Source organism: Brassica oleracea, chromosome C5 (genome assembly GCF_000695525.1).
Source record: "Brassica oleracea var. oleracea cultivar TO1000 chromosome C5, BOL, whole genome shotgun sequence".
NCBI lineage: Eukaryota > Viridiplantae > Streptophyta > Magnoliopsida > Brassicales > Brassicaceae > Brassica > Brassica oleracea.
In genome coordinates, this window is record NC_027752.1 from 10,291,451 (window position 1) to 10,313,968 (window position 22,518).

A 22,518-nucleotide genomic window follows, 5' to 3' on the forward strand; every position below is an offset into this window, starting at 1 on the left:
TCTAAAAACATATGTGAAAATTTACTTCTCTTTTTATCTCTTCAACCTTTTGTTTTTATAATCTTTGGTATTAGTGAGATACTTGTTTTGATACTACTAATGGAGCTGCTCTTATACATAGCAATATATATACTACTTTTGTTCGGAATCTTAGGAGTTTCAATTTCTCTCTCTCCAAAATGGCTTAACACTACAAGAAAACACATGCTTAACGAGGAAATTTAACGAGGAAAAACAATCCTCGTAAATTTATGTCGATTTTACGAGGAACTTACGTGAAAAACAAAAGTCATCGTTATTTCCTCGTAACGTAACGACAAAAGTGTTTCGTCGTAAAATGGATGTAATTTGACGAGTATTTTACGAGGAAAAACTATTTCCTCGTAAATACGACGTAAACTTTGCGTGTTATTTACGAGGAAATAGTTTACGTGTATTTAGCGAGGAAATTTTGAATCCACCAACTTTGTAGGTGTTACACGTTTTTTTTTGCCACCTAATTAATTTTCGTCGTAAATTCATAGCAAAATTACAACTACCAGATTCGAATTTTCCTATAAATATGGATGTTTGAACATCATTTTAAACACACCAACAACAAAAAATGTGAAAGAAAAAAAAATGGCTGGCTCTGGGACTATTTACGAGTTGCGGAAGTGGATGTATATGCATAGAGATGCTAACGGGAGAGTGACGAAAGAATACCTTGCGGGTCTGGAGACATTTATGCATCAAGCAGATTCAACACCGTTCGCCCAAGAAAGTGGTAAGATGTTCTGTCCTTATCGGAAATGCAACAATTCGGGAATGCGCGTCTCACGTGCTAACCCCCGGTATCACACCTTCTTTTTGCTGATGATATATATTTGAAATATTCACAGATAAAAAGATGATACAACTGACCCTTGGCACACCTTTAGGTTGTATCATCTTTTTATCTGTGAATATTTCAAATATATATCATGACAAGGTAGAGAATCGACCACATTGCCTCAACATTTTTATGAGTCTTGTTAGATTCGGGTTTATTATGGGCTTCCAACTTAAAACCAATTGACAATTAGTGGATTGACCCTAACCCTATATTACTTAATGTCCCTTAGAATTCCCGATGTGGGATATATATCCCTAATATCCCTCCTCGAGATGATGGTTCTTATCGGCCAGAAATCTCGGAACTTTTTAACAGTTATACTTGGTCGAGCGAGTCAATTACGACCTTTATACCCGGTCGGATATGGTTATATTAATTAGGGGTATAACATATTTAGGATCTGGGCTTTGATACCATGTAAGATTCATGTTTATTATGGGCTTCCAACTTAAAACCAGTTGGCAATTAGTGGATTGATCCTAACCCTTTATATATTACTTAATGTCCCTTAGAATTCCCGATGCGGGATATATATCCCTAATAAGTCTCCTATTTAAATTATTCAACATTATTACAAACACTCTCTCTTATTGAAAACAGAAAATCAGTGATAGTGAGAGTCTAGCAAATATAGATCATTTCAAAGCTTAGAACTGGGCAGCATGATTAGATCTTTGCGAAGTATTTTGCCGGATGCCGTCTTTGGTATGGAGTTTATAAATGCGACCTTTCTTATTTTCTTATACGGCGCCACCTACTCATAAAAATCAACGTCTATTATTTTCTGATCAGCTCCTTAAAATTTCAGATAAATTAAGTAGATAGTGTGATTTTGTGATCATTCACATAAAGTACCTGTTTAGAGATGAAGTCAATAACTTGTTTCTCAGAGATATTGCTCCCAAGCTTCCGTGTCACGTAAGCCATTGGATATTGTCCTGCTTCTTTATCAGGAAACCTTCCACAATAACACTTCATGTTGTGTTTGAGGTTCTAAAAGGCAAAAGCATATGGAGTTTCAGTAATAAAAACATAGTGACTGTAAAAGTTTACGTACGGAATAACAGCGGCATCAAGAATGTCTGGATGAGTGATCAGGAGAGCTTCTAGTTCAGCCGGAGCCACCTGTTTATCCAATAGAAACCGCAAGGTTTGTGGGTTTTAAAATCTTACACCATTGATCAATATGTCACAAAGATAGGTCTCTATATAACCTGATAGCCTTTGTATTTGATCAGTTCTTTCAGTCGATCCACAACATAAAGAAACCCATCGTCATCGATTTTGCAAAGATCTCCAGTTTTTAGCCATCCTTCTAGATTGAAGGTTTCACTTGTAGCTTCTTGGTTTTTGAAATAACCTTGTAAAACAAATGTCCAAGTGTTGTTCCAACAAAAATATACTTTTATTTAATTATATTTATGTTACTTCGAACAAAATTGCATGTTATCCTCTATTTTTTAAAAAAGATTATTATAACCCTTGCCATTTAATTATTCTCTAAATGTGCTGCTAACTAATATTCAGTTGACGACAAGAATAACTTTAACATAATATTTCCATTTTATTAATACTTTGTCTTTATTATATTTTGGGGAATCTGGCGATATTTTCATGCTTTAATAATTTATTCTCCAACTAACGTTCATTGCTACCAATTTAATACAAAACATCCATTTTACATTACTAATAAACTACTAAAAATCAAATACTACCTAGCATTTTGAATTCATATACGATAGATACATACAGTCCATTTCTACTTAAATGCTTGAAATCAAATACGACTTGTTAAGATGTTTGTTTTCATCAGGAAAACAGGAGAAAGAATAAGACATTTCTCAACTAGAATTTTACCAACCTCATAAGAAAGTCTTATAACATATATGTTTATATCTTAGTGGTTAATTAATATTTATACATACATATTTAATGAATTTAAATATTTATTTATACTAAAAACTCTTTTTTTTTTAAATGCGGACTTTTATTTTAGACAATAAGTTGGAAAGGAAAATAATAAACTACTAAAAATAATCAATGAATCAAAGAATTTAGTTATCACCCTCGTCTTTGGTGTCAAACTAAAATATTATTTTTACTTTTACCATTTTGAAGTTGTATATGTGTTTACCTTTTGAAATGGACGGGCCCTTGAGCCACAGTTCGCCTGTTTGGTTAGTTCCCAGTAACCGACCCGTATTCGGATCCACGATCCTCGCCTCCACATCAGGCGTCAACGTCCCCACCGTACCATACCTCCGGCTGCCCACCATATCCATATAAGCTCCTCCGCCGTTTGATTCCGTCAACGCATACGCCTGAAGTACATGCACCGTCGGATATTTCTTTAAAAACCCCTCCGTCACCTCCTTGCTCAACGGCGCTCCACCACACGTCACATTTTTCAGGGAGCTCAGATCACACTTCTCCTTGATTATATCTGCTTCGTTGGTCATAACCACAATAACCGGCGGCGCCAGAATGAGAGCCGTGGCTCTGTACTTCTCTACCGCGGCCAACATGTCGTTCAGCTCGAATCTCCGGAGGATCACCACCGTCGAACCAATAGCTACGGTGGCCATAGCGAACTTGAGTAATCCGAATGTGTGGAACATTGGAACGGTGCAGATCAGAATCTTGTCTTCCAGCGATTCCTTCGCGACCATTTTCGCCACGTAGGACGTCAAGTTCCGGTGAGAGGAGATAACACCTTTGCTCGCTCCTGTGGTACCGGAAGAGTAAAGCATCACCGCCGTATCCTCCTGGTTGACTCGGTCTCTGACTCGCTGCCCACTCGGTTCTTTTTTCATCATCTCAGACAAAACACCAACGACTCTGACTCCGCCTGTCGGCTCCACGTGCTCCTCCTCGGTGAGGACGATGGAGATACCGGCGGGGAGTTTGTGTGCCAGCTGAGCCGTGGTGAAGGCGAGTGTTGGTTTACTATCGGCGATTTGTTTGGATATCTCACCGGCGGTGCTGAGAGTGTTCGCGGTGGTGACGACGGCGCCGAGAGACATGACCGCGAGGCATACGATGGGGATGTAAAATGAGTTCGGGGAAAGGATGAGGATGACGTCGCCTCTACGTAATCCGACTTCACGGTGGAGACATTCCGCGACACGGTCAACGGCTCTCCAGAGTTCGGGGAAGCTTAACCGTTGGCCAGTGGCAGCGTCTATGAAGGCGGTGGTGCCACGGTGCGTCTGACAAGAGATGAAAGTTGTGACGTCGAGAGATGGACTCGCGGGGAGGCTAATGGGGTTGCGTTTACTATAGAACGTAGAGTTCGATCTACAAAAACCACTTCTTGAATCAACAAGAGATCGTCTTTCAACATTAGCCATTTTTGTTTCTCTGTGAACACCAACGAATCTGGAGAAGATAGTTTCAGGAGTGGCTGATGATAATTAAATTAAGTGTAGAAATTAATTAATTAAGTAAACCTTTTGTTTCTTTCTTTGTCATAATGCATTAGCTGTGTTGATTGTGATAAATATAAGTTTAATGAATAAAGTTAAGTGGCGTGTAGACTACCAACCAGCGTTCTCCCTGAGATGATTGGGATGGCCCAACGTAAGCATAATGATCTGATAGCTCAACTTTTGTATTTTCTTACTATGCACATGTACAATGGTTTCAACGTCCTCTTCACTTTCAACACCCTTATTTTCCTCTTTTAACATTACACATAATCTTCTCTTTCTTCTACCTCATTTATTCAATATCTACTTCATTTTAAACATCTACAATGGTTTGTTTTAAAATTATCAACATCCTACCCCACAACTTTTTATTCAGATTATTTTATTTTTTCTTACAATATAATAATTACATATTAATAATTAATTTAAAACTAAAATAACATAACCTTTAGTAATATTTATTTTAAATTATTATATTTAGCTGTCTTTTAAATCATACAAAATAAATGTTAATAAAATAATTAAAATTAAGAATATATTCATCTCTAAGTTAGATATTTACCTAATTTTATTTTTAAAAATACAAAAATTAATATTATTAAAACAATTAAAATTAAGAAACTTTAAATACACACGATACAAACACATATTATTAAGAAATTTTAAACATACATGATACAACACACACAAAATAAAAATAGATAACTTAATTAGTACAATAAACTCTTAAAGCGCAAACAATAAAACTTTTAAAACACACACATAAATTTTAAATTATTTTAACCATGAAACATTCCAAATTTTGTCCATATGTGTTTGACTAGATCTGATTGCAATTCATGATGTATATTTGAATCACGTAATTCAGATCTAGCACGCACATGATTTGCAAACGCTGGTAGCACCTCTGTAGAAAATGGTTGTGGTGTACTCAAACCACTTGCCTCTGATTGATCATAATCAGTCCAATTCTGAGCATATGTATCTCGTTCATCCTCAACAATCATATTATGCAATATGATACATGACCGCTTGATGATAGCGAGATCTGATATCTCCCACGTGCGAGCTGGTTCACGAATGATTTTAAATCGAGCCTGTACCACTCCAAATGCACGCTCGATGTCCTTCCGATATCCTTCTTGATATTTTGCAAATAACTTGTCTGGTTCACTTTGAGGAAGTCGGATTGATTTGACAAAAGTTGGATAAGAAGGATATATACCATCAGCTAGATAGTATGCCATATCATATGGACGTTGGTTTACAAAAAAATTCACTCTTGGAGTATTACCTTGTTCAACATCATCAAACACCGGCGAACGATCTAGAACATTTATATCGTTTAATGTTCCCGGACATCCAAAAAATGCATGCCAAATCCATAGATCATGAGATGCAACTGCTTCAAGTATAACTGTGGTGGTTCCCTTATCTCCCCGAGTAAATTGACCTTCCCATGCTGTTGGATAGTTTTTCCATTCCCAATGCATGCAATCGATACTCCCAATCATCCCTGGAAACCCCCTCATCTCACTGACACGCAAATTTTTTTGCAAGTCATCTTGAGTTGGAGCTCTGAGATACTCTTGCTCGTACAACCGTATGATTCCTTTACAAAATCGACGCAAGCACTCCGCTGTAGTAGCTCCTATTTTGATATATTCGTCGATCGCATCAGCAGCAACACCATACGCTAACATTCGCATGGCAGTAGTACATTTTGCTAATGGAGAAATACCTTCCTTATTTGATGCGTCAACCCGTTGGGTGAAATAGTTTTCACTCCTTGATAGGTCTCCAACGATACGAAGAAAAACATGTTTTCGCATCCGGAATCGACGACGAAACATTTGCTCATCATATGTAGGTTGATCGGTAAAGTAGTCATCAATCAGCCTTTGATTCGCTGCTACATGATCTCTCTTGAAGTATTTTTTTCTTGCTACGAGATGCATGGTCTTCCTCGGTTTTTTTTTTGGCGCTCTCTAAACCGGTGTACAATATACCTCTCTTCAAGCTCACACTGTTTTTTGTACACTTTGATATCAAATGGAAACTCTGATGGATCCATTGATATTTTTTGTAAGATAAAATTTGTGTTATTGGCACTTCTATGAGAAAATGAGTTTTCATTTATAAAAAAATGAGTGGATGAAAATTGTGGACTCCAAGTAAATATTAAATTGACATAAATAATAGATAACGATAGGATTCTCTTACAAAATCAGAAAGTCACGGATTGCATACAAACAAAATTATAAAAGTGAAAGTGGACAGGCATTATTAAAGATGAAAAATACAAATGCACATTATTGAAGAAAAAAACAAACATACATTATTAAAGAAGAAAAAAACAAACACACATTATTAAAAGAAGAAAAAAAAACAGATTAATTAAAAGAAAAAAAAAACAGACATTAAGCAGATACAAATTTAAACTTAACATCAACTAATTTCCAAATAGATCGTTGCTCAACTTCTCTAACAGTTGTTTGTTTTTGTCATCGAGATGTTCTTTTTCACTTAGCTTCATGAACATCTTCATTTTTTTGGTTTGAATCTTTTCTTTCATCAATCGATTAGCCTCCTCTTGTGTCTTGGCTATTTTTTCCAATCGTTCCAATTCTTGATCTTTGAATTGTTTGTATTCATTCCACTCTTCGCTGGCTGTTTCTAAAAATGTGCCTTTGCTTTTCTTTTTGCCTTTTTTTTAGGTGCCTCTGTCCCCATTGGACGGACACTTGATCCTACTGAGTTTGATCCTACGGAGTTTGAATCACTTGCATCACTCTCTCGGGATCTTTTAGATCCACTACTTGTCCAGCCAGTATTTCCTCCTACTTGACTACCATAGCACGGTTGATCACGAACAGCAAGTCACTCCGACATTAAATTGAATTGTTCATTCTTACCACTTGAATATAATTCGTGCGCTTTTGCCAATACATCATTCTCCGACCATCCACTTTGTTGCATACGCCTAGCATTATCGTATGCGCCACTCCATTTCCTCAACTTTTTATTCATATAGTTGAAATGATTTCGGCATGAAGTTCCATCACGGGGAGGATCAAATGAGCAATGCTCATTACAATACTCAGAAATTTTACTCCAGTATGCTTCGCTTTTCTGGTTCTGCCAACAATGTTGTTTGTTCCATATTTAATCCATCCACTAAGTAGGACCAAATTTTGATCGGTCATCCACTTAGGGATTCTACGGCATGCTTGACCTGAATCATCTGCATTTGCATCTGGAATGAGTTCACTAACACCGGTCAAGCTACCAAGAGCTATTTGGGTAGAAAATTTGGGAAATTCAGCTGTTCTCAGAACATTTTCCTCACCCGTTGGAGTAGAAGAAACATGAGGTATTTGAGAAAAATATTGCATCATCGATCCATAATTTGGAGGATAATTCGGGACAGATGATTGCATGAAATTTGGTGAGAAACCATAATTTGGCAAATTTTGGGGTTGATTGGAAGTTTGGTTCTGAAATTGATAATTGTTGGGATTTTGGAAATTTAAGAGAAAATTAGAAGAGTTTTGATTGTTAAAAGTATTATTATTGGCATCCATTTAACAAAAAAGAAGGTTTAAAATATTAAAATAGTTGATTATAATGAAAAATAATGTTTTTTTTCTATGTCGAAATGAGATGAAAGTGGTCTCTATTTATAGAGGAAACAAAACCTTGAATTTTGATATAATTTTTATTTTTTTCAAAAAAGTTTTATTATATAAAAATTGCGTTTTAATTATTGGGTGAGAAAAAAAATCAAAAGTAATCTGCACAGTCAATCAGGAGACAGTATTTAAATCTTATCCAGATTTTAAAAAAAAAAAAAAAAAAAAATTGTGATATTCCGTGCGCGTGTACACACGCTCCAAATGTTCAAGCCAACCATTTTGTGACAAGTGGCAAAGCGGACCCCAATTTTAATTTTTTCAGCTGTTGAAACTTTACAACAGATGAGTATACCACGTAGATAACAACATTTCTTCAACACACTTATTGTATCACTTTCAACAGTTGATAAAGTGTTTCAACACCCCATTGTGGGTGGTCATCGGCAAAACTCTTAGAGTGGTTCTTGAGTGGGGCATAATGACTTTTTAACTATTATCATTAAGTTAAGAAACATTGTTAAGATACACTTAATTATACTGGTTTATTGGTTGTTTCTTAATTAAAGTTCTTAACAATAAAAAATATTAAATTTAAATTTAAACATAATTTTTATTAAAAGATAAAATTTATTTATTAAATAAAAAAAAGTTAAACATAACAATTTAAACATAGATTTTAAAATAAAAACATTAAAACAAAGATTACTAAAGCGGCATCGAAGTTCAGCTGTTATCTTGATCACGTCCAAATTTACGCCATAAATGTTGAACCATATCACTTTTCAGTTGTTGATGCGCTTGTCTATCACGCATTCTTGTTCGAACACCCATCTCATTGGCGATATTTGTACGGATATCTGTAGAAAATGTGAGATCAACATGTGAACTTCCGCTGCCTTCTCTCCTTGTTGGAAATCCGAAACATCGTATTGAGTGTATTCACCTCGTTCGTTTTCTACTATCATATTATGGAATATGATACATGCTCTCATAATCTCCCCGATCTTGACTTTATCCCAAGAAAGTGCTGGATTTTTAACAATGGCAAATCGAGCTTGCAAGACTCCGAAAGCACGCTCGACATCTTTTCGGGCAGCTTCTTGACGTTGAGCAAATAAAACTGTTTTTGGCCCTTGTGGAATTGGAATAGATTGGATAAAAGTTGTCCATTTCGGATAAATACCATCAGTGAGATAGTAAGCCAAATCATACTATCTTCCGTTGACCGAGAAATTCACTTGCGGAGCTCGACCATTTATTATATCATCAAAAACAGGTGAGCGATCAAGAACATTGATATCATTTAAGGTACCTCGAGGTCCAAAAAACGCATGTCATATCCAGAGATCATATGAAGCAACCGCCTCTAAAACGATTGTGGGTTTTCCCGAACCACGAGAATATTGCCCTTTCCAAGCGGTGGGAGAATTCTTCCACTCCCAATGCATACAATCGAGGCTTCCGATCATCCCGGGAAATCTCCGAAGCTCTCCAATATGAAGTAGACGTTGAAGATCTTCCATTGTTGGTCTTCTTAGGTACTCATCGCTGAACAAATTTCTTATTGCTTCCACGAAATATTCCACACATAACCGAGTAGTAGTTGCACCGAGCCGGAGGTATTCGTCGACCGCATCAAGCGCAGAACCGTATGCCAACACAGGAATAGCTGGTGTACACTTTTGAAGTGGGGAGAGACCAAATCTTCCGGTAACGTCTTGCTTTTTGACGAAAGAATTGAACTTCATTGGAGAGGCGATCAACAATACGCATGAACAATGGCTTGTTCATTCTAAATCGTCGTCGAAATAGATTTTGAGGATATGTTGGAGCGTCACTGAAATAATCATTCCATAATCGAAGATGACCTTCTTCACGGTTTCTTTCAATAAATTCTCGTCTCTTTCTTGTTTTTTTTTGCCCTTCTTGATGACCATAAGTATTGCACAAATTCTTAAATACTTGATCGAAACGTTGATCAAAATATTGATCGAAAGCTTCATCAAACGAATCCTCGTTATCCTCGAAAGCTTCATCAAACGAATCCTCGTTATCCTCGAAAGCTTCTTCATGACCATAAGTGTCTTGAGATGAAGATGCCATGAGATGATTAAAAGATGGTTTGAGTTTTGGTTTGAGTTTTGGTTACAAGATAGAAAAAGGTTTGGTTTGAACGAGAATGGAGAGAATGATGAGAAGAGATAGAATTTTTGGTTTGATTCAAAATGCCATGAGACAACGATGAGAAGAGATAGATGAAAGAAGAGATAGAATTTTTTTAAAACGAGAATGGAGAGAATGGTGACAATACAAACCAATGTATAAGTGTGTGTGTGATGCAATATTCAACAATTTATAAGTCCGTGTTCTTTATATCAACAACATGTAAACAACACTCTCGTGACCTCTGTTCAATTGACAAGAATACAAAACAATACAGACAAGAAGACACCATCTTTACACACTCTCGTGACCACAAAACAACAACATTAACCCTTGACCACTACACAACCTTGACAAAAAAACCGTGACAACAACAAACCTGTGACAACAAAACAACAACATCTACGCAGCCTGCAACAAGACAACAACAAAACAACAACAAGCACCATCTTTTACAGCCGTGACCTCTGTCTTTTACAGCCGTGACCTCTGTCAACAACAAACCCGTGACCTCTGTCTTCTTTGCTCCAAATATCTACGCAGCCTGCAAGATGAAGAAGAACATTTATAAGACTACAGAAACCTAACAAAATATGAAACTTCAAGAAACATTTTACCATTAACAAGCACAAAATATGAAACTTCAAGAAACTTAAAACAGAACATTTAACAGGAAATATTTTATCATAAACATGAACCACATAAAACATTACAAGAAACATTTAAAAGAGAACAGAACATGGAAATTCAAGAGAACAGAACATTAACTTCAACAGAATAGAACAAAGTAACTTAAACTAAGACAACAATAACTCATTAATCAGCTTCTTCTTGAGCTCTTCTTCATACTCAACGAGAGGTTCTTTCTTGACGATCAGACTGTCCAGTAGTCTCATCTTAGACAAGCGTTCTTTCTGGGCGAGATCATGTTGTGACCACATTGTCTCAAACTCCTTCATCGCTTTCTCCTCAGCCACTGGCTTCTTACCACGGGCCTTTGACGCTTTTACACCGGGTGGACGCTTCATGTCAGTTGGTTGAGAGCTTGAAGAATCTCCACCGTCTTCATACTTTCTTTTTTTAGAACTTCCTTCGTTTTTAGCAAACACTGCCTCACACCACTTCTGGTCATTCCTCGGCTCTTTCCAAGCATATTCGAGGAAGAATTTCTTGTTATGGTTCGTGTAGAATATTTGATGTGCTAATTTGAGCACATCATTCTCGTTTTGACCGCTGGTCTTCTCCCTGCTTGCAGCTTCGTAGGCGCCACAGAATTTGCACACAAGATCATTGATCTTGTGCCAACATTGCTTGCAATGCATGACCTATCTCTGGCCCTCACCATCTTGACGACTTGCCGAGTAATAAACTGCTACTCTTGACCAGAAAGTGCTTAATATTTGCTCATTGCTAACCACAACATCTTTGCTTGTGTTAAGCCACGAGCTAATGAGGACAATATCACCCGCATGCGTCCACTTCCGCCGTTCTCTACGCTGTGTACCAGTATCTCCACCATCTTCGGTTCCAACAGCTTGTGATGAAGCTTGTGAGACACTATCTTCATAGTTACCAAACGAAATGCTTTGTTGGCTATTAGGTAAGTCAACAAATTTTGAGGTTTGGGAAGATGGATAAGAATCCATTTCGGAAGCAAGCTCAAGGAAGAGAGAAAGATAATAAGAGAGATGAGAAAGTGGAAAGGGAAGAACACGGTGAGAAATGTATTGAAGACAGAGGAGAAGGACAGACTTTAATAGATGAGAAAGTGGGAAGGGAAGCTTCAGCGCATTGAAGAGATGCTTCAACGCATTGAAGAGAAGAACGATAAGACTTTTATCCACAATTTCATTAATGTAATCCATTCATTTCTATCTAACCATAAAAAGTATTTATTACCTATGACAACCATAATCTGATTTCTATCTAACCACGGCAAACATCAATTTATTATCTAACCAAACACTGACCCACAAGTTAATTCATTCCTAACAAACACTTTATCCAATTGCGCAGAGTAAAGAGAGTGATTTACCTGTATGAACGATGGTAGGCATCTTCGTTTTTGTCTCACCAACTGGATCAAGCATCTTGATCAAACAACCATAAGACAAAACAAAAACAGAAACAAATCAAAACCATTACAAAGAATTATATGTAATCCTCTGCAACATAAATCACAATCACATTCCAAACTATAATTAAAATCACATTCACATTCGCAATCCACTTTATCAGAGCAAAGAGAAACGTTTACACAACTAGAAAGATCAAAGATAAAGTACCTTTGCGATTTGCGGTTTTGCCTGCCAAAGAGACAGGTTTTGTGCCCACTTCACGCCTCCAGCTCAATCCTGGATCATGCGTCTTGATCCATCTGTGAAGCGACACAAACACAGAAAAAAATGAAAGGAAAATTAGAAACGATTTACCTTTCGATCCCGTTGAGAAAACAAACAAGAATCAAAACATGCATAGTTCAAAGAATCAAAGAGACGCTACCTTTTGATTCCCTTCAGAAACAATTGCCGTTTCAGAGAGCCACCAGGAGAGAGAGAGATAGCCACTGATTGAGAGTTCATCGTCTTCTTTCCTCGACGAAAGCCACCGCGAGGGAGAGGAATCGCCGTTTCGTCGAGGAGAGCACCGAGAGAGAGCAATCGCCGTTTTCTTCGTCGAGGAGAGCAACGAGAGAGAGAAATCGCCGTTGCCCTTCATCGACGAGAGAAATCCCTGTAGACGTCGACGACCTCCACCGAGAGGGCGAAACAATCGCCATTTTCGTGGCCTTTGCGGAGCAAACGAGAAGAGAAAGAGAAGAGAGAAAGAAACAAGAACTTCACCGTTCCTCTACCCAATACAGGTGTGACACGTCGCACCAAGGAACGTGTCTTCAAATACTTAATTAAGGAACGTCCCTTCATTTTACTCCGTGTTTTCCTTTTTTTTTTTGATTAATTAACCTAAGGCACGAGGTTAAGAGTTGCCTATAAACGTGCTCTAAGTGCAGAAAACGTGATTAGACGAAGAGAGTGTTTCATCTACAACGCGAAAGAGGAAAGACAAGAACATGGTGACAAAGGGTGCATGGACTTCTTTCACGTTGTAAGACAGAGTATTGGAGCTTTGGGAGCGCAACAACACCTCTGAGAGCATGTTTATCCCTATCACTCTTTATGGGTTTCTTAATGACTTTTTAATTAATAAAAATAATCTAAGAACTTTAGTTAAGAAACTTCCATTTTGAATGGTTCAATGAGAGTTTCTTAACTAAGGTTCTTAAAAAAAAATTATTAAACATTTTTTTAAGATAAGAAAAGATGAGAGAAGACGGAGGAGACCCAGAGAGTTGTCGATCGTGGTGGGTTTCCATCGTTCCTCTGACGGCGAAGATGAGAGAAGACGGAGGAAACGCCGTGAGAACTGAGAGAATTGTCGATCGTGGTGGATTGTCATCGTTCCTCTGACGGCGAATAGAAGAGAAGAAGGAGGAGACGGCGGTCTTTCTTGCGGAGAAAACGAGAAAACGAAACGAAACGAAAGAAGAAAAAGAGAAAAGAAAAAAAGTAATAAAAAACAGAGGCATTTTCTATCTGACACGTGGAAGAAAACCCACGTTAAAATCGGTCCCCAAAATGCCAAAATGAGGATCGATTATCTCCTATTAATTTAGTTTACATTTAATTAAGTGAGCTTATTTTCTTAAGAACCTCCTTGAGCACCGGCGATAATCATGTTCTAAGTCTTGTTTGACTTGAACCTTAAGCTCATTTCATAATTCGAATATATCTTACTATAAAAAAATATTAAAGAGAATAAATGCCTAAATTTCCAAAACCAAAAAGTAAATTTAAAATTCTATAAGAACAAGAGAAAAAATAGATAGAATAATTTATAAGAACTAAAACAAAACAGAGCATTACGTGCACATCAAGACTACCTCCTCATAACTCTGCTTCAAGTTTGTAGATAACTTCTCCATACATTTGAAAATCTCCTCCATGTTGGCCTTCGGATTCAAACTCCCCATTAGTTCAACAGATGGTACTGTCTTCATCTTCCTCTGCATCGTCTGCTCTTCCTTCTCTAACGTCACAAGTTTCCTCTCTACATCCTTATCCCCTCCATTAACCTTCCTCTGCTCCTCCAACTCCATCCTCCGTTTCTCCACCAGACGGCTTATCTGCATCAAGAGCGCGTAAACCGCTTCCGTAAATTCCTTTTCTCCATCTGATCTCCCAAGAGACTGAGACCAGCTGTTAACAGCTCCAAACAATGGTGGCTCTTCTGAGAGATCTGGTGTTGGTTCTTGAGGCTCTTGCTTCAGACAGCGCATTAGCCAACTGTTTAAGGCCTTAACATACTGATCCTGAGCATCTATCCAGTTAGATAAGCTTTGTTTCCAGTTTCTCAGCTCCAGTTTCAGTTCCATGGCAAGCTCAAGCTGAGATATGTCTAGGTTTCCCTTAAATGTCATCTTATCAAACTTCTTAGCCTCTGCGATTACTCGGGATTGTCTACTGTGACATTCTAGCATAGAGCTCCACATCTCAGACAACCTAATTTGAGACAGTAAAAAAAGCTGAGTTTACTCGAAATAAAACTAATGGTAAAAAAAGGTAGTTGAGTTAACCTGCGGATCAATTCTTTAATCTGGGACCAGAGTTCTTCATCGCGTAGCTTGTTTATCATAAGGCATATGTTGTCTATCATTTGGATAGAGACTGTTATTCTTGTAGACAAACACTGAATCGAAGAACGAATGGCTTCGATTTTGCTTGGATCTGTACTTTTCCCTTCCAGTCTCCTCAGTTTTTTGCATCTCTTTATGTGAGATGTGCGGAGTTTCTCCTCAGCCTGTAAGTAACAAGTAACATAAAACACTATGTTTTGTCTTAAAATCATTCAACAGTTTTTTTAACTTACCTTGACTTCTTGGTACAGTTTCTTCTCCCACATGAAAAGTTTCGTCAGAGTAGATGAAAGATTACTGAAACTAGATACAAAATCTTCCACTGGAGCCATCTTCTTTGCGTAAAGTACGTTTGAAGAAGCTGATATCGAAAAACACAAAACAGAATCAGAAGTTGTTAGAGAGAGAGACATGCGTCCAGGAGGTTTCGAGCAAAAACCCGTAATCCCACAGGCCCAAAAACCACATCATGTAGTATTAGTTTCGTCCAAACATATTACCTTGATAAACTGAGGTTTTCTGGTAATATCTGAACCTGGAAGTGTCGAGCATCTTTGAAACCTCACTCCCTGCTTCTGAAGCTTTCTTGAACATCTCCTGCCATTGCTTTGTGACTTCTGAGAAATCCGACGAAACTTTTTGATCCTTTGGTTCTCTGGTTTTCTCCGGTTTAAGTTTCTTCTTCTTCTCTAAGATTTTTAGGACACACTTCTCTTCCTCTCTTCTAATCTTGTCATCGTTTTTGCGAATAGGAGCATTTTTCTTCTTTGGCTTATCTTCATCATTGCAGCGAGTGGTCTCTTTATCCTTCAACTCCTTAAGATTCGTGTTGTACGGAAACTCATAGCTCTCGAAGAAGTTGATGAAATCCCAAGCGTTGGTACTCGGCGGCGGCGGCGGCGGCGTGTTAATGCCGGATTCGTAATTCCGGGAGTGGAACGGTTCGTGATTGGTATGACATCTAAAGAGATGACAATCCATACCTTTGTTTCCATCTTCCTCGCAGTCGGAATCGAATTTTGGAGGCAGATCGGAGTCTGAGCTGGTGCTCACGACGGAGTGAGTCGGGGAAGATGATTCCGGCGAAGACGTGTCTCGAGACTCGTTGGCTTCGGAGTCAGCCTCCGGCGGAGACTCGACGGCTTGGTCGAAGAATCTGTGGAGAGCTGGACCGACTGTGTTTAGAGAGAGGAGATAAGCGGAGTGAGCGTCGGCTAGTGCGTAGCTACGGCGGAGCGTCTCCTCTAGTGAGTTGCAGCGGTCGCGGCATAGAGCTACGGCTGGTAAACCGTCGAGCTTTGAGGGTGAGCAGCCCATAACGGTCGTCGGAGGGAGTTGTGTGTTTCAAAAACTCGGATGGGACATCAATGTTATTTATCCGTTAGTGAATTTTAGAGAGCAAAATGAGTTGAGTTTTAAGACCATAAATAACATATATTTTCTGATTTTTTAGTTTTAGTTTAATTTTTTTCTAAAAAGATATTCAACTTAAGAAATTGACAAAATTAATTAATTATCCTTCAGTTCTTTTCTTACTTTTAAATATAGTTAGTAAACTGAATTTTCAAGCTAATTTCCTATAGACGTCTGAATATTTCAGTTTATAGTATTGCCGTCTTATACGTTAGATTGTCTCTGAGTTGGCTAAATTAGTCCGTCTTTCCTACGTTCATGAGTCTAATCCTAGTATACGGCAAGTATATAACGCATTACTACATTTCAAAAGGACATTTATATCGCAGTACACTTTCATATATAAGCAGATGGTTATGATTGATGCTAAAAAAAATAAATGATTATGATTAAAAATAAGAGCCGTTTTCCTCGTAGAAGAATGGACATATGAAGCTAGTTATTAAGAACCGTGCAGTATTCAACTATGGGAATCATTGAAGCATAGAAAGTGGAAAAAGACGTGGTTTTGAAAAGTTAAAGGTAAAAAAAGTTAAAAAGTTAAAACTAAAAAGGTTTGAGATTCAAAGTAACGTAAGTGTTACCGTACTATATTTCATAATGATATCATGTTCGAAAAGTGCATGCTCACAATAACATGCACATATTTAAATCCATTTTCCCCTATGAACTCAAAACTCACGAAATTGAAGTTTTGAAGATATTAACCCTACATTCTAATATCTACAATATAATCTCCCACATTTTCGTAACTTATACAAATTTATATCATGTGCTTTAAATCATCTCCAATGGTACACAAAAAAATTTCTCTACATTTCACTCTAAAATAAAATAATTTTATAATAAAATTGAATTTGTTCCAATGGTTCACTCTATAATAGAGTTATTCTATAATAGAGTGAAATATAAAATAATATTATTCTTTTACTCTATATTTGGAGTAAAAACGTAATATTACTTTATATTTTACTCTATTATACATATAGTTACTCTATTATACAGTGAATCATTAGAGCATGTTCAACTTTATAATAGAGTTACACTATTTTACAGTGAAATATAGAGATAATTTTTGTGTGCCACCGGAGATGCGGTTACGTACACTACACCTCTCATTAATATCATAAGATGAAATTATCTACATATTTTTAAGTCATTGGTATGCATTTTGCCTTTTCTTTTGTAGTATTCTAACAATTTAGATTTCGAAACGTAAATTTTTTTGTTTATTCACATGCACTTACATACTATACCAACAAATATTGGCGAAAAATCTTTATAAATGTTGCATTTTTAGCGGAACAATGCACAAAAATGTTTACCATATGCTGTGGTTAATTACTCTTGCTCCCAATTGACTAAGTGTTAAGTTAGAACATGGTGGACCTCGACTGAAAGTAGAGGGACTGACATCTTTTCCTTTTCGGTTCGTATATGTATCTATTTCTTTTCAGTTAAATGTATGGTGTATCTAGCTATTCAAGCAATTTACTGATTACCATAACAATATTTTCAAACAAACTGTTGTTCGGAAGATTCTCCTTCTAATATTATATATAAATGATTGGAACTACATGATATAATATAATAGTCCAAAATATTAATTCTACATAAGTGCATAAAATATAATTGAACCCTAAATACCATGCAATTCATGTCAAATACACTAACCTAACCCATTCATCTAAAACCATATACAGAAGAATGTGCATAAACGAGCCTCTGCGCACGTCTTAGCTAAAAAGTTCTCGAGTTAGAGTGAGAGTTGGAACTTTTTTTGGTTTTGAGGCTTTTGAGAAGATAGGACGAAATAAAAAAGCTGAAACTAAAATAAAGAATGCACGAGGATCTTCTTCATAAACGAGCCCATATCTCAAAAGAAGAAACTTTTCTTTATATTTTTTTTAGTGAAGCAAAGGAATGTTTCTTTTCTGGGGATGGTGGAGATCCACATCCTCCAATTTTGTCATCTTATCACTACTTTTCTTATTACAATATATATATATATATATATTTTTTTTTTTTTTCGCTTAAATTCTTATAACAATATTCCCATGCGTATTATACAAAAAAACTATTTATCAACTTACCAATACCTACCGGGATAATTTGAAAATTACTCTGTTTGAAGTTTGAATTTTGAAAAATACACTTGTTTTATTATTTTTTGAAAACTACACTTTCTTACAAGTGATAAGACAATTTTCTCCAAATTCTAATTAAAATTATTTCAATAAATAAAATATAAATTCGAAATAATAGTGTTATTAGTTATGTTTTGGATAAACATAATATTTAGTAGCTAATATTCTAAAACAGCTTTAATATATCTTTTGTTTTTTATATTTATATAAACAAACCTTTTCCAAAACAAATCCGATGACAATTCACAGCAATTTACATTCTATTTTTTCAACAGCAATTCACATTCTTCATGCATCTACGTTCCAAAAAAAAACACACACAAAGTATAATCTAGGGCAATATGAGTTTCAGAAAAAAAAAATCTAGGGCAATATTAAAAACAAAACAAATTTTGTTTAAAGAAATTCTTTTTACATAAAATTTGGTTTGAAGAATTAGGAGAACAAAATCTTTAAGCATATATTGAAAGAACCTCTTGCTTATCGATGAAAAATATCATCTGAATCCACCGTGTATACATTCTTTGCTGAAACACATATACCCAGATTTCTATGAAAAAGATCTCGTTACTTTTTGATAATTATTATCTTAGAATTTCAATTTTGAAAACACGAGAAAAAAACAGGAACATGGAGAAGATATTTGTCGATTTTCTTTTTATCATAAAAATGTAAAATATACTTTAATAGAAACTTACACAGATAATTAACAAAAATATCATAATAACTATAAATATTTAGATTGGACAATTACGTCTTTTTACTTATACAGAAGTGTAATTTAAAAAAAAAAAAATTAAATAAAGACGTATTTTTCAAATTAAAATCCCATATAAGAGTAATTATCCAAATTTTCCCGTACCTATATCCGGAAAACTATAAGAAAAGGACAGTTGTCCTACAACATTTGATAATAATTTATCAACCACGAGCGTTGAATCCATTCCTAGTTTTTTTCAGGGTCGGCAAACATTCTTGCTTACCTTACTGTTTCTTTCTAATATACATTTAGCAATCTAAATTATTACTTTTTTAAATCCATGGCTTACGAAAATATCAGATAAAACAGATATCATGTATTCTTTTGAAGCAAACAAATAAAGTATCATTTTTAAATAACGTTCATAAGATCATGAAAGCATCACGTGCCTTGTCTCATGTGACTCCGCCGCTAAGACGTTGTACCAAACGTAATGATAATTTTAACCATTTACAGATACAAAAACAACGTGATGATAACATCCACGATCTGATGTTTTTTCGGTGATCATACAACGGTCTCTAGCTGACCTAACTTGTGATATCTTTTTTTTCTTGATATTGGTTTTACGAATTTGCTTATGAAATATTTAATTAGTCTAGATAATGTTTTGATCGACTTGTGTATGACTGAGAGTAGTAGTACTAAAATTGGAAGGATGAAAAGTGGGCCTCTATATCTTATTATTTAGAAATTGGGTAAAGCCCATTAGAATCGATGACAGTAGCAAAATAAAAATTGATCGGCATCCACTGAATCAGTGGTCAGGGCAGGCGAGAATGCAAGGAGGATCGTCGGGAATTGGATACGGCTTGAAGTATCAGGTGACTGAATCTATCATCCTGTTCCCGATCTTCTCCGCAAATTTCCTTAAAGCTTCTTCAAAAGACGAATCTTTTGTGTGTTTCAGGCGAGATGTATATCGGATGTGAAAGCCGATACGGATTACACCAGCTTCCTCACTGGAACCCTAAGTTTGAAAGAAGAAAACGAGGTGGTTTCTCTATGCTTCGATTTCTATTTGATCATCTCCAGCATTTGAGAGCTCCTTTTTTTTCTTAAAAAAAAAAGGTTCATCTTCTTCGTCTGTCATCTGGTGGATCTGAGCTGATATGCGAGGGTTTGTTCTCTCATCCGAATGAGATTTGGGACCTTGCTTCTTGCCCTTTCGATCAACGCATTTTCTCAACTGTCTTTTCCACTGGTATCATCAGTTTCTTAAAAAAAATTGTTATCTTTTTTCGGATTAGTCTTGGTTTAATCACAAGTTGGAGCTTGAAATGGTTTGATCCGGTTAAGGTGAATCATTTGGAGCAGCGATTTGGCAGATTCCTGAGTTGTATGGTCAGCTGAATTCCCCACAACTTGAGCCTGTTGCATCTCTTGATGCACATGTTGGTAAGATTAACTGGTGAGTTGATGTCAGAGTCTAGACCTTGTTTCTTTTCTTATGCACATCTTACGAAGCTGACTCTCTCTCTCTTGGAGACAGTGTTCTTTGGTGGCCTTCTGGGAGGTGTGACAAGTTGATCAGCATGGATGAACAAAACATTTTCTTGTGGAGCTTGGATTGTTCGAACAAGTCTGCTGAGGTTATTTAGCTACGAGGATATAGAGACGAGCTCTTTTTTTCTTTTCTTTTTGCTTCCCATGATCCCAAGTTAACATGCTTTGGTTTGTGTAGGTCTTGTCTAAGGATTCGGCTGGGATGTTACATTCTTTATCTGGTGGTGCGTGGGATCCACATGATGTAAATGCTGTTGCAGCGACTGGTGAATCATCTGTCCAGTTCTGGGACCTGCGCACCATGAAGTATGGTATCTCTGTTGATCTTCTCTGTTCTCAGTAACATTAACGTAGGCCTTTCCTGCATTCACTTTGAAGATTTTGCACGTTGAGTTATACTCACACTCATGAATACACACTCTCACGCTCATGGGATTTAGATGTCAGATGACTGTTAGTTGCTTTGTTTGTACCTCTTCGCACGAACCTATGTATATATATATTGACGGACACGTTATTTGCACAACACAGGAAGGTTAATTCAATTGAACGTGCTCATGTACGAGGCGTTGATTACAATCCCAAGAGAGAACATATACTTGTAAGAAGTTCTTTCTTGTCCTCTAAAGTACTGCCGTGGCACTGAACTGAACAATACTCTCTTTTTGGGTTCAGTATGATGAAATAAACATTCGGTTATGTAGATTACAGCAGAGGATGAATCTGGCATACATGTCTGGGATCTCCGGAAGGCCAAGGCTCCTGTCCAAGAGCTCCCTGGTCATACACATTGGTAGGTTTGTTTGCACATGAACTTTTTTCTTCTTTTTTTTTCAGAATCTAGTAGCGTGAGACCTGAATTTGTATGTTTCTGTTAAATTTTGTAGGACATGGGCTGTCAAGTGTAACCCCGAGTATGATGGGCTGATTCTGGTACACTCTTTCTCCTTCTTCATGTTTCTTAAACAGAAGAATTAGATCATCCGACATAGTAGCTATGTATGTTGCTGTCTCGGTTTTTTTTTAGCTGAGATAGGTTGAGCAAGGTGAGGAATGATGTTTTTTCCCCTCGGTACATGCTACGTTTCAGCTTGGGAAAGCAGAGCCTATTCTTTAATTCGCGATGTAGATTTAAAAGTGTGGTTACTTATCAGTTGAAGTAAAACAGAGTGCAGGAACAGACTCAGCTGTCAATTTGTGGTATGCTGCAGCATCATCCACTAATGAAAAAACCCCAGAAAGGTTGTTACAAATCTCTTATCCTCCCTCCCACCTATGATTATCATTTGCATTGTGTTGAGAATCATATTTTGCCTACCATCTATCTCAGCCCTGTGGGTTCAACACGTCAGCGTGTAAACTTGTTGCTCAACTCATACACTGATTATGAAGACAGTGTCTATGGTAAATTCTCTTAAAAGACGTTTTAGTGGTACCATTAATTTGTGAAACAACTACACCCTGACATGTACTGTTTAATTACAACACAGGACTTGCTTGGAGCTCACGTGAGCCTTGGGTTTTTGCATCATTATCATATGACGGAAGGGTAAGTAAATTATTCTAAGTTCTAAACCTATCGAATCACAGGACTCATCTGATTAACTTTTCTTGCTTTTATATATACTGTATATGATAGGTCGTCATCGAATCAGTGAAGCCTTTCCTTCCGAGAGTCTAGTAAAAAGCTCAGCATCTCTTTTGCTCTGACCCACACACGACCCATCGAAATCTTTGTCGGAAAAAAAGTTGGCACTTGTGTATTTACAACAATCTTCTTTGACACAATTTGTTTTGGATCTTTATTGTATCTATCTATCTATCTATCATTCACCCAGATTCCTTTCAGTATCAATATTCTGTTGTCACTCTGATTCTTGTCGGAAAAAGTAAAAGAAA

The 22,518-nt window shown here is 36.7% G+C and overlaps 4 protein-coding genes and 1 pseudogene across 5 annotated transcripts; 1 reads left to right on the forward strand and 4 right to left on the reverse strand.

Moving 5' to 3' along the window:
• Positions 1-1,388: 1,388 nt before the first annotated feature.
• LOC106293116 (4-coumarate--CoA ligase-like 4) lies at positions 1,389-4,323 on the reverse strand. 2 transcript variants are annotated; one of them, XR_001260364.1, is made up of 5 exons: positions 3,009-4,323; positions 2,089-2,234; positions 1,932-1,999; positions 1,730-1,846; positions 1,389-1,628 (listed from the first exon to the last, which is right to left on the reverse strand). XR_001260364.1 is itself a non-coding variant. In XM_013728791.1 (5 exons), exons 1-5 carry the CDS (start codon positions 4,222-4,224, stop codon positions 1,515-1,517), a joined length of 1,647 nt encoding a protein of 548 aa, XP_013584245.1. In that variant the 5' UTR covers positions 4,225-4,323; the 3' UTR covers positions 1,389-1,514. The 2 variants fall into 2 exon arrangements, 1 of the variants encoding a protein (XP_013584245.1); XM_013728791.1 differs by having other exon boundaries at positions 1,730-1,832.
• Positions 4,324-5,081: 758 nt separating this feature from the next.
• Positions 5,082-6,376, reverse strand: LOC106344481 (annotated as a pseudogene).
• Positions 6,377-10,897: 4,521 nt separating this feature from the next.
• On the reverse strand, positions 10,898-11,422 carry LOC106344482 (glutathione S-transferase T2-like). The gene has a single exon (XM_013783853.1). The coding sequence runs from the start codon at positions 11,420-11,422 to the stop codon at positions 10,898-10,900; it is 525 nt and encodes a 174-aa protein (XP_013639307.1).
• A 2,540-nt stretch (positions 11,423-13,962) lies between these two features.
• Positions 13,963-16,182, reverse strand: LOC106344155. The gene is made up of 4 exons (XM_013783557.1): positions 15,294-16,182; positions 15,027-15,154; positions 14,734-14,957; positions 13,963-14,659 (listed from the first exon to the last, which is right to left on the reverse strand). Exons 1-4 carry the CDS (start codon positions 16,108-16,110, stop codon positions 14,020-14,022), a joined length of 1,809 nt encoding a protein of 602 aa, XP_013639011.1. The 5' UTR covers positions 16,111-16,182; the 3' UTR covers positions 13,963-14,019.
• A 3,658-nt stretch (positions 16,183-19,840) lies between these two features.
• On the forward strand, positions 19,841-22,487 carry LOC106343086 (WD repeat-containing protein DWA2). Its single transcript, XM_013782215.1, has 13 exons — positions 19,841-19,937; positions 20,024-20,107; positions 20,185-20,317; positions 20,413-20,524; positions 20,606-20,705; positions 20,798-20,925; positions 21,151-21,220; positions 21,324-21,412; positions 21,507-21,552; positions 21,788-21,861; positions 21,950-22,023; positions 22,110-22,168; positions 22,259-22,487. The coding sequence occupies exons 1-13, from the start codon at positions 19,893-19,895 to the stop codon at positions 22,298-22,300; spliced, it is 1,056 nt and encodes a 351-aa protein (XP_013637669.1). The 5' UTR covers positions 19,841-19,892; the 3' UTR covers positions 22,301-22,487.
• Positions 22,488-22,518: the final 31 nt, after the last annotated feature.